Source organism: Ambystoma mexicanum, chromosome 12, assembly GCF_040938575.1.
Source record: "Ambystoma mexicanum isolate Mex_15411 chromosome 12, UKY_AmexF1_1, whole genome shotgun sequence".
NCBI lineage: Eukaryota > Metazoa > Chordata > Amphibia > Caudata > Ambystomatidae > Ambystoma > Ambystoma mexicanum.
Genome location: NC_090936.1, coordinates 662,226,379 through 662,238,985, shown reverse-complemented (window position 1 = coordinate 662,238,985; position 12,607 = coordinate 662,226,379). Strand labels below are relative to the sequence as shown.

General features: G+C 45.0%; 1 protein-coding gene across 1 annotated transcript in view; it reads right to left on the bottom strand.

Annotated features, from left to right (window-relative positions):
* Positions 1–12,607, bottom strand: part of SLC26A4 (solute carrier family 26 member 4) — a 184,955-nt gene that overhangs the window by 58,144 nt on the left and 114,204 nt on the right. Inside the window, exons 14-17 of the mRNA XM_069629147.1 lie at positions 10,251–10,357; positions 486–555; positions 287–379; positions 104–199 (exon numbers count right to left, since the gene is read on the bottom strand). Coding sequence (XP_069485248.1) covers positions 104–199; positions 287–379; positions 486–555; positions 10,251–10,357 — 366 coding nt within the window. The remainder of the gene's footprint in view (positions 1–103; positions 200–286; positions 380–485; positions 556–10,250; positions 10,358–12,607) is intronic.

The window sequence follows — 12,607 nt, the reverse complement described above, 5'->3', positions numbered from 1 at the left end:
TACCAGAAACAACTTCCATCTCTGTTTTCATAGGTTTTGAGTTCATTTACTTGCTAATAAAAGGGCATCACCAAGTACACGAGGGATAAGATTCTGCATTTACCTTTGTAGCTCTTAGTTTTCCCTTCTTGATCAGCTTCTGGATCATGCTCAGTGCTTTCGCTCGCTTGTTGTACACTCTGATGGCGTCAAATCCCACCTAAAAGAAAAGACATATTGAGGGCATGAGCGCAAGATCCTGCAAAAGGACCAGAAAAAGAAAATCCATCTGTTGCGCTCCACTTACAATAGATTTGATGCTCTTTCTCAAGCCATCAATATTTCCATAGAAAACAGGACTAGAGAACCGAACAATCTTCACCCCTTCTGGCTCAACCACCTGGGAATACAAGTTTTAAAGAGGAAAGTTAGCTTCTACAACTAAAAGTCATGGGAATTATATTATTGGAGAGAAGATATGAACAAAAGAAAACCAGAATGCATACGTTTTTGTATTCCTTGACTTTCTTGTAGATGTCTGTGCCGGGAATGTTTCCAAGAGCTCCACAGGTTGGACTAAGAATGGTGGAAAAAAGAGACCAGTCAATAATGTGGAAACATATGGGATGGGAATTATATGCTTTGTTAATTGTAGTAGCGGAATTCTTACAATAACACATTATGCATTATAATGCATTATTATGCATTATATTTAAAGGGCCAGAGGCAGGGATGGTTTGCCTGCTCTTCCCGGTTGAGGCAATTGGGGAGACGGTGCACAAATATTAATATTGGTCAGTAAGTGTCACCAAGGTCGGTGCAGGTTTTATGCCCTGGACTATAGAGAATGCTTGGTCTCAAGAAGTGTGTGAGGCCCTGCCCTCCTGTTGGGCCAGCAATGTTGGTGGTGTAATGGGATGACAGTTTGTTGAGATGAAAGCTTGTACAAAGTGGAAGATCTGAATGAGCTTAATATAGCATAGAAAGAATAAGTTATATTGGTGTCAGGTGACCGGTACTAGAATGAGAAAAGAGGTTATCTTGCTATTGGCACGCTAGGGCTAGTGGGTAGGCTTTTGGGGCAGCACTTGTCCCTGAGCGGGCAGGCTGGCCAATGAACTGGTCAGGGAGTTGAAAATGGACAGGAGGCCTGAAAGATTTTGATTGTTTCATCTGGGAATCTGGGATGAGCTGAGGATAAATCTGATCGCTCAAATCAGCTTTTTTATAATACGTTGTCCATTAAAGGATTAGAACACTGAATGAACAACATACGTATTGCAGCAATCTAACCCATCAGGCGTATTGCAAACTTTAGTAGAAAGGATCCTAGCTAGCACAGATGAAACCAAACTTCAGAAAATTATTTGGCATAATTATTTCAATGTCTTCCTAAAATAGTCTCACTTAATTCAGCCAATGACAAAAATATACTTTTTCATAAATCTGAAAGAAAAATCAAAAGACAGTCAGCAACTGGGTGACTGTAAGGGTGCCGAAGGCAAAGACTGACACGGTGGGCCATGGTTTTGGTTATAAAATTGTACTTGTAATAGAAAAAAACCTATCTGTCCTATCTCTATGAGGGGTTTCCCTGCCTCAACCAAAACTAAAAGGGGCTGTCAAGATGTCCACCAAAATGTGTCCCACTGTCCTATGTCCAAACCCTACATCTGACCCTTACGCTACAAGAAACAAGGCTATACTAAACCTAAATTCTCTTCCTCAGGCAAATGACTCCCTTGCCCTGGTGCTTGGATGAAGCTCCAAAGGTCTAAAGTGTTCACAACAGAACCACAGGGAATTACTCCCTTTCCCTGGCATCTCCCAGGTATTTACAAACACCAGGAGGAAAGACTCCGTTCCCCTAGTCGTCTCACAGGGTTTCCCAAAACCCCCAGGGAATTACTCCATTCCCCTGGTCTTCTCAAATTATGTTACCCAAAAGATCTGGTACTTTGCTCCACCACTCTGCCACGTGTTTGCAATCTCCCAGCTATCTGTTTGGGCTTCAGAGGACTTATCTTTGCCCCTGCTGCAAGGAGTATTTCTGCTGAAGCTTATGGCAATGATGTTGAGGTCCCTGACCCTTCTGTGGTTGTCAGTGGACTTATTGCTGCCACTGAGATGAGGGCACTTCCCTCTGTTATTGGTCTTGCTTCTGTTGGGGTCCCAGACCCTTCTCTTGAAATTAGTGGGCTTATCTCTGCCACTAGTTTGCGGAAAACACCCTTGAGTATTGGTTTCAGTTCTCTTAGGGTCCTAGACCCTTTATTGTTGGTCAGTGGGCTTATGTCTTCCGCTGAGTGGAGGGCGACTCCGCCAGGGGCCTTGCTTCTTCTTCGTTCAGCGTGCAAGCATCTCTTCCTGAGCGGTGTCAGTGCTGTTATCAGACTGCACAGTCCACATCCCTGAGGTCGCGCCACCATCTCCCAGTCTCCAGCAGCCTTCAGGAACAGCTCCCCGCCAACAGGCAAGGAATTCCCGCTGTCCGCCTCTCTCCAAAGGCCATGGACAGTCCTCATCCTCTGGACAGCGTTCCCTGTGTCTCCCTCAAATCTTGCGGGCTGCTTCTTCTCCCGTGCTGTTCTGCTCCTGGGCTGGCTTGCATCCAGGACTGTTCTCTCCATCATCTAGTCCTTTGTTGGTTTGTATGTTCCTTGGGTAAGCTCTCTACCACGGAGCCAGAGACTAGTTACTCCAGTTTCTTGGATTACTATCTATGACTCTGGGGCCACCTCTTCCTAGTACTTATATTTGAAGTAGTCATTATGTTCCCTATGTTCTTCCTCGTCATAGTTCTTGAGACTTTACAATAGTACATGGTCGTATTTTCAGGAAAGGTGTTTATGATTGAAGGAAGGTCTACGGAATGTTGGGGTGTATTATTATTGATAGGCCCACTCCCTAGATGTTTGTCCTGCTTTGCTCTGGGGACTATTGGGTAGCAGCCTCACCTCCCTAGCCTCATGGAAAAGGTCTCCCCCTCGGGTAGAAGTTACGACACCTAGATAATCCTCACATGAGTGAAACTCAGTAGCCTAAACTACATGCCCATATCAATCCTGAAGTGAATTACATGTTTTAGACTCCCTCCTCTCTAATATATTGATCATCAGGACTAAATCTCGGGAGGCTAAAAACCTAGCGAGTTACCCATATCCCCAGTCTGGACACACAAGACTGCCATGGAACATTCCCATTCTGCTGGGTGGCAGTTCACAGCCTTGCCGTCCAAGAGAGAATGTTGTGCTCCAGGCAGATACAAACAGCCCTTTTATGACCACCTCTTTCCCTCCTGGTGATCTGGGACAGATATCAGACATTCTGGGATGAGAGACAGGGACCCATACCATTAGAGGACATTGGAATCAATGTTCGGGTGGTTCTGAACGGTAGCTCTCTGCTGTTCAGGGGAGCATTCCCCCTGGCTAAGTCTCTTTGGGCATGGTCTATGTGACCCCTGCTCGTCCCTTGTGTCTGTAGTCCACAACTCCTTCTTACTTCCATGTCAGCAATCGTTTACTGAGCTCCCCAGCATTCGGGAGTCACAGTGCACAATTCTCCTGCTCAGTGTCTGAGCTTGTGGGTGGTACTCTGGCAACTCAGTCAATTGACTACACTCATGGTGTTCTCTTCAGTGATCCTCCTGATGGCTCTAAGTGTTCAGTAGCTCCTGGCCATAACATGTCCACACACAATCTAATGTTGGGGATCCCATGTTATTGCTCAGGTAACACATGTGGTAGGTGTCCCGAAAGGCGGGACTTCCGCAAAGGGGTGGGTGTCTCTGCTGATGGGGCCTGAGGAGGCTAGGTAGATTCTTGCTGACTGATACACGCTACCTGAGAGGACATGATGGTTCAGCTGTGAGTTTTAGGAACTTTTATTTGGAATTGCTTTGTTTGTTTAACATGATTACAGATGATATTCCCCGAGGAAGAGTTGATGAATTCGAAACGCATTGGATAAAGTCATGTCATCTGACTAGTCATCTCAATTCAGAGATTATTCTGTTTAATACATTTTTCCACAAAGTTATATTAAATGTTTTGTGTTAGGTACACTGAACAAGTGATTAATATAAATGAATGCTTGAAAGTCTTGGATCTAAATGCATTGAATTGTATAAAAAAGAATATTTAATTAGTATTTTCTGTTGATTTGTACAATGTGGGCTGTGCGCAACAAGTGTCTACATCAGTCATAGGCTGTAGCCTCTCCTTTTGTGACATTGTGTTAGGTCTTTTTGCTCTGTTGGACTTATTCTTGGTGGCACCCACCAAGATATTATTGATATCGAATTTCTCTTTATGTGTTACTTATTGAAATTGGTGAGCAGGGACACCCACTGGTTTCACTGGATTCTTGGGGATACTACATTTACCACCTCTAGAGATTACAACATTCAACCGGTGGCTTCCCCACCCACCACAGCCCTTGCCCATTGCCTCCAAAATGTGACTCCATTACAGACAATTAAAGCCTTTGAGCAACTGCATCTAAACTCTGGCAAAGTCAAGATCCTGGCCGAAGCCTTTAACAAAAAGACCCCAAGTTACACACAGAGTCAGTAAAATAAATGTATGGGCATTAGTTGCAGAATGCATGAAAATTACTGTACGCTGCGCTGCACCGTGCTTATTGGTTCCTAGTGGGGGCCAGGGGAGGGAGTAATTAGTCACTTGATAGGGATATTAAACCCCTCAAACAAATGTACAAGTCAGTGCCAAACAGTAATAATTGAATATAGAAATGTGTGCATAGATTGTATTCAATCCCTCCTTGTTGGGGACTTAACAGGAGGTTGTGATGAACTGTGATACATTGACTGCAATCTAGGGTGTTACTTCAGCCACCCTTGCAGGACACCAGGTGGTTCTAGGCCAAAGAGGCCCCCTGGGAGAGGGGATAAAAGGAGCAACCTTTTGGTTGTTCCTGACTGTGGGATGAGAGCTACTGATGTGGGGAGAACGCCTCACTTGAGGCCTTGCTGCACCAGACATCTGCCATGAAGCAGGGCCAGACATCTGTCAGGCCCCTACTTTGGGGACTGAGGTGCAGAAAGCAACAAACAATAAGCCAGGAGACCTCACCTGAGTGACAGAGCTGCTGCTCGCTGGGCCTAGGTGTGAAGTGGGCTTTGCAGAGCAGGATGGAATAGAGAAAAGTAAGTGGTCAACACTGAACTGCCACACAGTGTCTTCCATGAATCTCCGAAGCAAAGTGGTACCCGGTGGATGTTCCGGAGCTGATGCGCTCCGGGCAGTGGTTCCCACAAGGCTCCCCCAGACATGCAAGGGCGCTTAAAAGTATTTGAAGCATTTTCTAAGCCCCCTAACACCTTTGCACCTTTTCCCAGGCATTCTGCAGCTGCAGTTTTTGTCTTGATTTGACATTCCCACCCCGTGGTCTGAACAGTCCGTGTTGCACCTTTCCCTACGATCCAGAACTTGGAACGTCTCATTGTGGGACTTGGGCCTCTTCGCACAGGTCTTTTATTCGTCTGAAGAGACAAGTTTAGTTCAGGCAGAGCATGTAGTTAGTCACCTTGCATTTCAAGTAAGGGATGCTTCTGCTCACCACAATGCACACCCAGAATTCAGGAATGGGGTGCACTTTAAGATCCGCAGAAATGAAATGCTTTCCCCTGCGCCTATTTGGAATATGCAAGGCTCCGCAGCCTTTGGCTCTCCAGATGATTCGGACTGCAACTCCCATCACCCCTGGCCAGCATAGTCAATGGTGAGTGATCATGGGAGTTATATTCCATATGATCTGGAGAGCCACAGGTTGTAGTGGCCTGATAGGTGGATGCACAATGCACAAGAGGGTCATTTTTAAATGTCTCTGTGACAGGCATCTCCACTCATTGAGATGATGAGAAGAACATATTAAAGACATGAAGCACCCCTAGGAGCCTATGTGGCACGACGTCTTGGAAAATGTGTTATGTAAAAATACTGTGGAAACATACAAATATGTATCCGTAAGAATAAGCATTTATGTGTGTGTCATTAAAAACTTTTTTTTTTAAATGTATCTGCTCTTAGTGGACAATCTCAATCTTGAGGTTGTCAGGTGTTCTTGCCCAGATAAAAGTCAAAACCTCCAGAGCATTTGTGATGAAAAGCTTTGATGTTTATTGCCATTTTAAGTGGAAGCTTTCAAGGCCCTGATGATGAAACATTGTTAAGATTTGAAACCACATATCGAAAGCACAGAGTGCTAATGTAGCATTCTAAGCGAAGCCTCTTTCGAATTTGTAACCTGTCAAACGTTCAGTGAAATTGCAGCCATAGTCCAATGTTTCAAAAGTAATTAACTGACGACAGATGAAATCTGACTGCCTTCGGTAGGCCCAGGCTATGTGAGAACGCACATGGCATGCATGTCTGAGGGGACTAGTTCAATAATGTGGGGTTAGACTTGCAAGTGTTATGGCGGTTGACCATACGACCTTTTGGACTTTGAGGCTGTGGTGATTGCTTCAACATAAAAGGGGGGCCCCGGGGGGAACGCAAAGCGTTTCCCCCCGGGGAGTTTTTGGCGGTGCACACGGCCAGCGGGTGGCCGTGGGGGGCAGAGCGCCTCCCGGGGGTATTTAAGGACTCAGGGAAGGTTCGGGAGGCAGGCGACGGTTAGGACTTGGTGATTGTCCCGCCCTCCCACCCCTTCATATTGGTTTCAGGATGGTGTCTGGTTATGGAATATGGGGGGGGGTACATTGTTCATGGGATTATGCGGGGGGTTTTAGATGACATGGTGAGTTTTTTTATGAGTTTTGGTGTCTGTTAGGATGGTAGGGGTTGGTAGTTTTGTGTGACAGGTCAGGGCATTGTGAAAGTTTGTGTGTAATATATGTTGCTGATGTGGCAGGTCAGGCTGGCTGCAGGTCATAAGAAAGGGGAGTTTGGTGTAGAGGGGAGTTTGAAGGGTGTTGAAGTGGGTCGGGCGCCGGGGGCATGGCCCCTTTTGATGTGGGGGGAGGGAAGCACAATGGGGGAATGACACGGGAAAGGATGGGGTGGCGCTGTTTGCACAAGCAGGTCACCCCGGGGGAACAGGTATTGAGCCTGGAAGGGCATGGCCCCTGGGAGAAAGCGGGATGCCTGGAAAAGGGGCAAGGAGACGGTAGGGTCCAAGGGATAATTAGGGAGGGAATAGGTTATTTAATTATTTACTTGTTGGGGGAAAATGAAAATGAAAATGTTTAATTTATTTAATTGGTTGTTAAAATATTTCTTTAGTTTGTTAGGCCATGGAGCCAGTTAAGCGTTTTGATTGTAAGCTTTGGCCTGTCACATTAAAGCGACCTTTTACACTTTTAAATGAGTCTGGGTTTTTGTGCAGTAAGCCAAAAGGAGGGCCCTGGGGGGAACGCGAAGCGTTTCCCCCCGGGGAGTTTTTGGCGGTGCACACGGCCAGCGAGTGGCCGTGGGGGGCAGAGCGCCTCCCGGGGGTATTTAAGGGCTCAGGGAAGGTTCGGGAGGCAGGCGACGGTTAGGACTTGGTGATTGTCCCGCCCTCCCACCCCTTCATTTTGGTTTTAGGCTGGTGTCTGGTTATGGAATATGGGGTGGTCCATTGTTCATGGGATTATGCGGGGGTTTTAGATGACATGGTGAGTTTTTTTATGAGTTTTGGTGTCTGTTAGGATGGTAGGGGTTGGTAGTTTTGTGTGCCAGGTCAGGGCATTGTGAATGTTTGTGTGTAATATATGTTGCTGATGTGGCAGGTCAGGCTGGCTGCAGGTCATAAGAAGGGCGAGTTTGGTGTAGAGGGGAGTTTGAAGGGTGTTGAAGTGGGTCGGGGCGCCGGGGGCATGGCCCCTTTTGATGTGGGGGGAGGGAAGCACAATGGGGGAATGACACGGGAAAGGATGGGGTGGCGCTGTTTGCACAAGCAGGTCACCCCGGGGGAACAGGTATTGAGCCTGGAAGGGCATGGCCCCTGGGAGAAAGCGGGACGCCTGGAAAAGGGGCAAGGAGACGGTAGGGTCCAAGGGATAATTAGGGAGGAAATAGGTTACTTAATTATTTAATTGTTGGGGGAAAATGAAAATGAAAATGTTTAATTTATTTAATTGGTTGTTAAAATATTTCTTTAGTTTGTTAGGCCATGGAGCCAGTTAAGCGTTTTGATTGTAAGCTTTGGCCTGTCACATTAAAGCGACCTTTTCCACTTTTAAATGAGTCTGGGTTTTTGTGCAGTAAGCCAAAAGGAGCCTGACAGAAGAAATGATCAAATGATTGCCCCAATGGTATCGAGCATGGTTTCTCTGGTCTTTAGTATCAGTAAGTTTGCTGTTTTCAGATTTGTATTTTTGCTAAGCTGTCAACACGTAATCGTACGCGAACCATAGCATCACCAGTTTCATTCACTACATTTCCGAAATGTGAAATTCTCTCTGCAAATCACAAAGGGGCTGCTTACTAATGCCGATGAGAATTAGGGCTAGGGAAGACCTCTGGGGGACACCACAGTTCAAAAATAGGGGGCAGCTAAGCAAGAGATCCAGTGCAAATGTCCCAAAAGTAAAGCGATGAACCAATAAACATAGGTGGGGAGTCACGTCTGCCCAGCGGGTCTCAAGCAGGAAGGGTTCTTGTAAAGGAATGAGGGATCACACATCTCATGACAGAGCAATTGATAGCAACAGTGAACTGAGATTGGAGGATTTGATTTGAGTATGAATTGAGAGCAGGGGCTTCTGAGTTGGGCCTTGCGGGTTCAGATGGGAACAGCTGCTGTTGTCAGGCTAGCACACATGTTCTGCCTAGCCCTCGCCACATTGTTTTGAAAGCGCACTCTGAACATTCGTGTAGCAAAGCTTTATCATCTATTCTGCCGGAGCGAAACCACTTCAAGGCATGACACTTCTGCCTAGAAAGCTTCACCATCATTGGTCTATCATGAAGGGGTTGCATGTTGGAGGGGCAGCCCCTAGTCCATTTCTTAATGATAATATTGTTATTACTAGTTCTACTGGATATTTTTCCAGGTGAGGACTTTTACATTTACATCTGGTTTTGGTCCTATAGTTTGGCAGATACTTAATGAGTGGCACGGAAACATCAGAACATTATCATCATATAATACATGGCAGTGTGATATATCCCTTTAAAAGTCTGTCAAACATGTTCTTTTTACAAGCTTGTTGTGACCTCTCTGCTAACCTGTAATAGGAAATGACATATTTACCACACTGTAATCAGTTATTACGCCTCAGTTATGACATTATGAAGCCTGATGCCTGAGCCAGTGCAGAGCAGGTTGGCCTGCAGCACTTAAGTGAACCTGTGACAAGCTTTTCAAATTCCTTTCTTGTAAAATAGCGTTCTGTGATGGTTACAGCCATTAACTGATACGCAACTACTTATGGTAGAATGTTTATTTTGTGCACTGCTAGAGTTTGACAGATGAGAGCCGGGAGATGTTATGCTATTACTTACTTTAAACTACAAAACAGCAAAGTTGTAGATGCATTCTATTCAAATGATTAGGCATTTTTTCTCCAACACATCAGAAGCTGCATATCAATTATTTTTCTTTTAATTCGAACAGCGTCTGCATGGATTGCATGTATCAGCAAGTGGAAGATCCCTTCCACTAGTTTTACTAAGTATTGACCGGGGTATCTGTAGAAATAAGTTAATACAAGAAAGCGAGGGAGAAATGACCGAATTTTCTGTACCAATCTTTTCGAAATATTGGTACTTCTTAATTAAATTATAGGTTTGGGGTGGGGTAAGGGCATTAGTTAAGGTAGGGGGAAACCAGGGGGTTGCGGGTGGTCTCCCGCCACATTATTAACAAAGAAAGTGCAAAAAGTAATAAGTACGTTTTGTTTTTAGGTAAAAAAAAAATGTGGTGATTTTTCCATTCATTTTTCATGGGCATCCATTAAAGGGGATAACAGTGTATGGCTATGTTTCATAAGGAATGAAACACTCCTTACTATACGTAAACAGGATATTTTAAGACACCTCCAAGTTCCATAATCTTAGAAAGGAATGCAGATCTTCGATTTGGTCACGGAACTCCTTGGTGGCTTGCAATCTCTGTATAACGCATGGGAGGGGTAGGGTAACTATATTCCATCTATTATGGGGACTTGGATTACGAGCAACAGACAGTTTTCCGAGGAAATGCGCTTCAGTATGAAGGTGGACCAAAGACCAAGCACTGCAGAACTACCCTAGAAACAACATTATCTTTGGTCAATATGTTTCGCTGCTAGAGGAAGGGAAGGCTAGAGCTTTACTTACAACTGGACGCGCAACACAATGGTCAGTAATCCAAACACCAGCCCAGCCAGAAGTCCAAGGTCCAGACCCAGAATGATCGATGCAATACAGGTGAAAACCCAGATGACCTGCAGGGGAAGGAATGCGTAAAATATCACTTGCATATTCTCTAGAACCACCACAATAAATAGTGGGTTACAAAAATCATGTCCCACCAAAAACGGTTGCTGCAGCACAGTATTGTTTGTATTCTGTAGTTTGAAGTGGGGTGAAACATACAGAACTTAAATGAATAGTACAATACAGGGCATCCAGTAAAAAATATGGCAATTTAGTTACCATAAATGCGACTCCATATTCCTGCTAGGAGGTATAGGGTGAATTGCAACAGCACTTGAGCTAATTCAATCACCATGTGTTTGCAGCATACAACTCTCCCAATGAGGATCACTGTTACTAAAATGGCTTCTCAAAATACGCACAGCCTACAGGAAGCCAAAGACACTGACAATTTAGGGTTCACTGATTCCATAACACAATGCTTTACACAGAATAGACACATTTGAACCATTCATTTTAAGGCAATTCCTCTTGCAGTCTTTAACTGAAGGACAACGTTTTATACAGTTAAGAATGAAAGCTCGGCGAAGATTACAAATTGGTTTAAAGATGAATTATAGAGTTTCTTTCATACAAATTAGGGCCTGAGTGTAAATTGCCCCAGAAAAGTCCCATTAATGACGATTCTGATCTAATTGGAGCCATCATTAAGAGACCAAGGAAGGCAGAATTGTACTTTGTTATATAAGACGAGCTGTCACATTTTGGATTGCCTGAGGAACAGGTTGTTTGGCAGACTGCAGTGGACTCAAATTGTTCTGCGTGATAATATCGGTGTTTCAATTTAATAGTAGATTTTCTGTATCATAACATGTCACCATTGCATTTTCAAGTAGTTCTCGGGGCAGAAAAGTGGTGACAGGCAGAGTCAAACTTTTTTTCTAAACAATTTTTATTATTTTTAACAACAATACAACCAAACTTGCAGTACAGTTAACATTATTACAATATTATATTCCTTTAATAATATATACTGCTCCCTCTACCCACCCCCCTCCCGAGCCTATTCTTCCACACCTTCTGCGGCAGAGTCAAACCTCTTGATGCAGCAGCAGTAATAGTGCTGGAAATCCCTGTAGAATCCTATGGATTTACTGCTTTAACACTACTCGGGATCCGGCACTAATAGCGCCGGACCAAGTAGCGGTAATGCTATTTGTGTTGGCGGTATCCCGACAAGGAAACTGCCAAGGCTCTGATAGACCCAATGTGCTAAAACACTAGCAGAGAAAAACACAGGAAAAAATACTGTTTGGCAAACAAAGACATACTTACAATTATCCAGTAATCAGTTGATGTGGCACAAAGCTTTCTTAATAGTATAGCAGGTGTAAACCCTGCTCGTGTGTCTATGGCAATATCGGGGCCGTACTTGTGCACATTCATTGCGTATATTGACAGCTTGGATGGTGTCATGAGGTTTGAGCAACAGAATACTTTGACACGCAAAATAAATTAAGTATAGCAGTTTTTATTTGGGAGTAAACTCATCAGTGAGTGGGCTGTAGGAGAAAGGTGTGTAATATAAATAGAATGTGCACCGTGTCACCGTCTCTCACACATTCACTTCCAGGCCATCATGCTGCCTGTCATACCAGCAAACATGCACCCACTTTCAGACCATGTAGACACTCATGCATGCACACCTTCAATGGCCCTTACCTGTGGCGCCCACTGTGGTGCCTCAATCCGCGTTGGTGCTTGAATCCGGCAGGGTCCCGGGGGTTGGCTGGCCACAGACACTGGTCCTCCCTGGGTGCAGCCATGATGATTCCACTGCACATGCTCTGTGGACCAGCTCCTGAATTTTACGCATGTGCAGTGTTCACCATCACTGGGGTCTCCATAGCAAAGGCCATGCTGTACCACCAGCCTCATTGTCAAAGGGGGAGGGGTATTTAATCCCCTCTCCCACTTGGCTGAGCATGTCTTAATTCACTCAGATTGTTCCCTTCCTATAGTTTCTAACTCTTCTTCTTGGTTCCCCAGCCCTATCTCCTGTTGGTCTCTCTATGTTGCCTTGCCCTGTCCTCCTCCTCTCATTTACCTTTTAGTTCCCCCTCTCATTCCATCCTCTGACCTCCTGCTTCTCCAGGGTATTGTCCCTTGCCTTCCCTGGACCCTTCTCTGCCTCCTGGTCATTCTGGTACCATCTATCGCCCACATGATTGCCTGTCTGCATCTGCGCCTGTTGAATTATGGTCTCTATCCTTCGGAAATCCTGTCTTTACCATCAGACAAGAACATTCTGCTTCCTT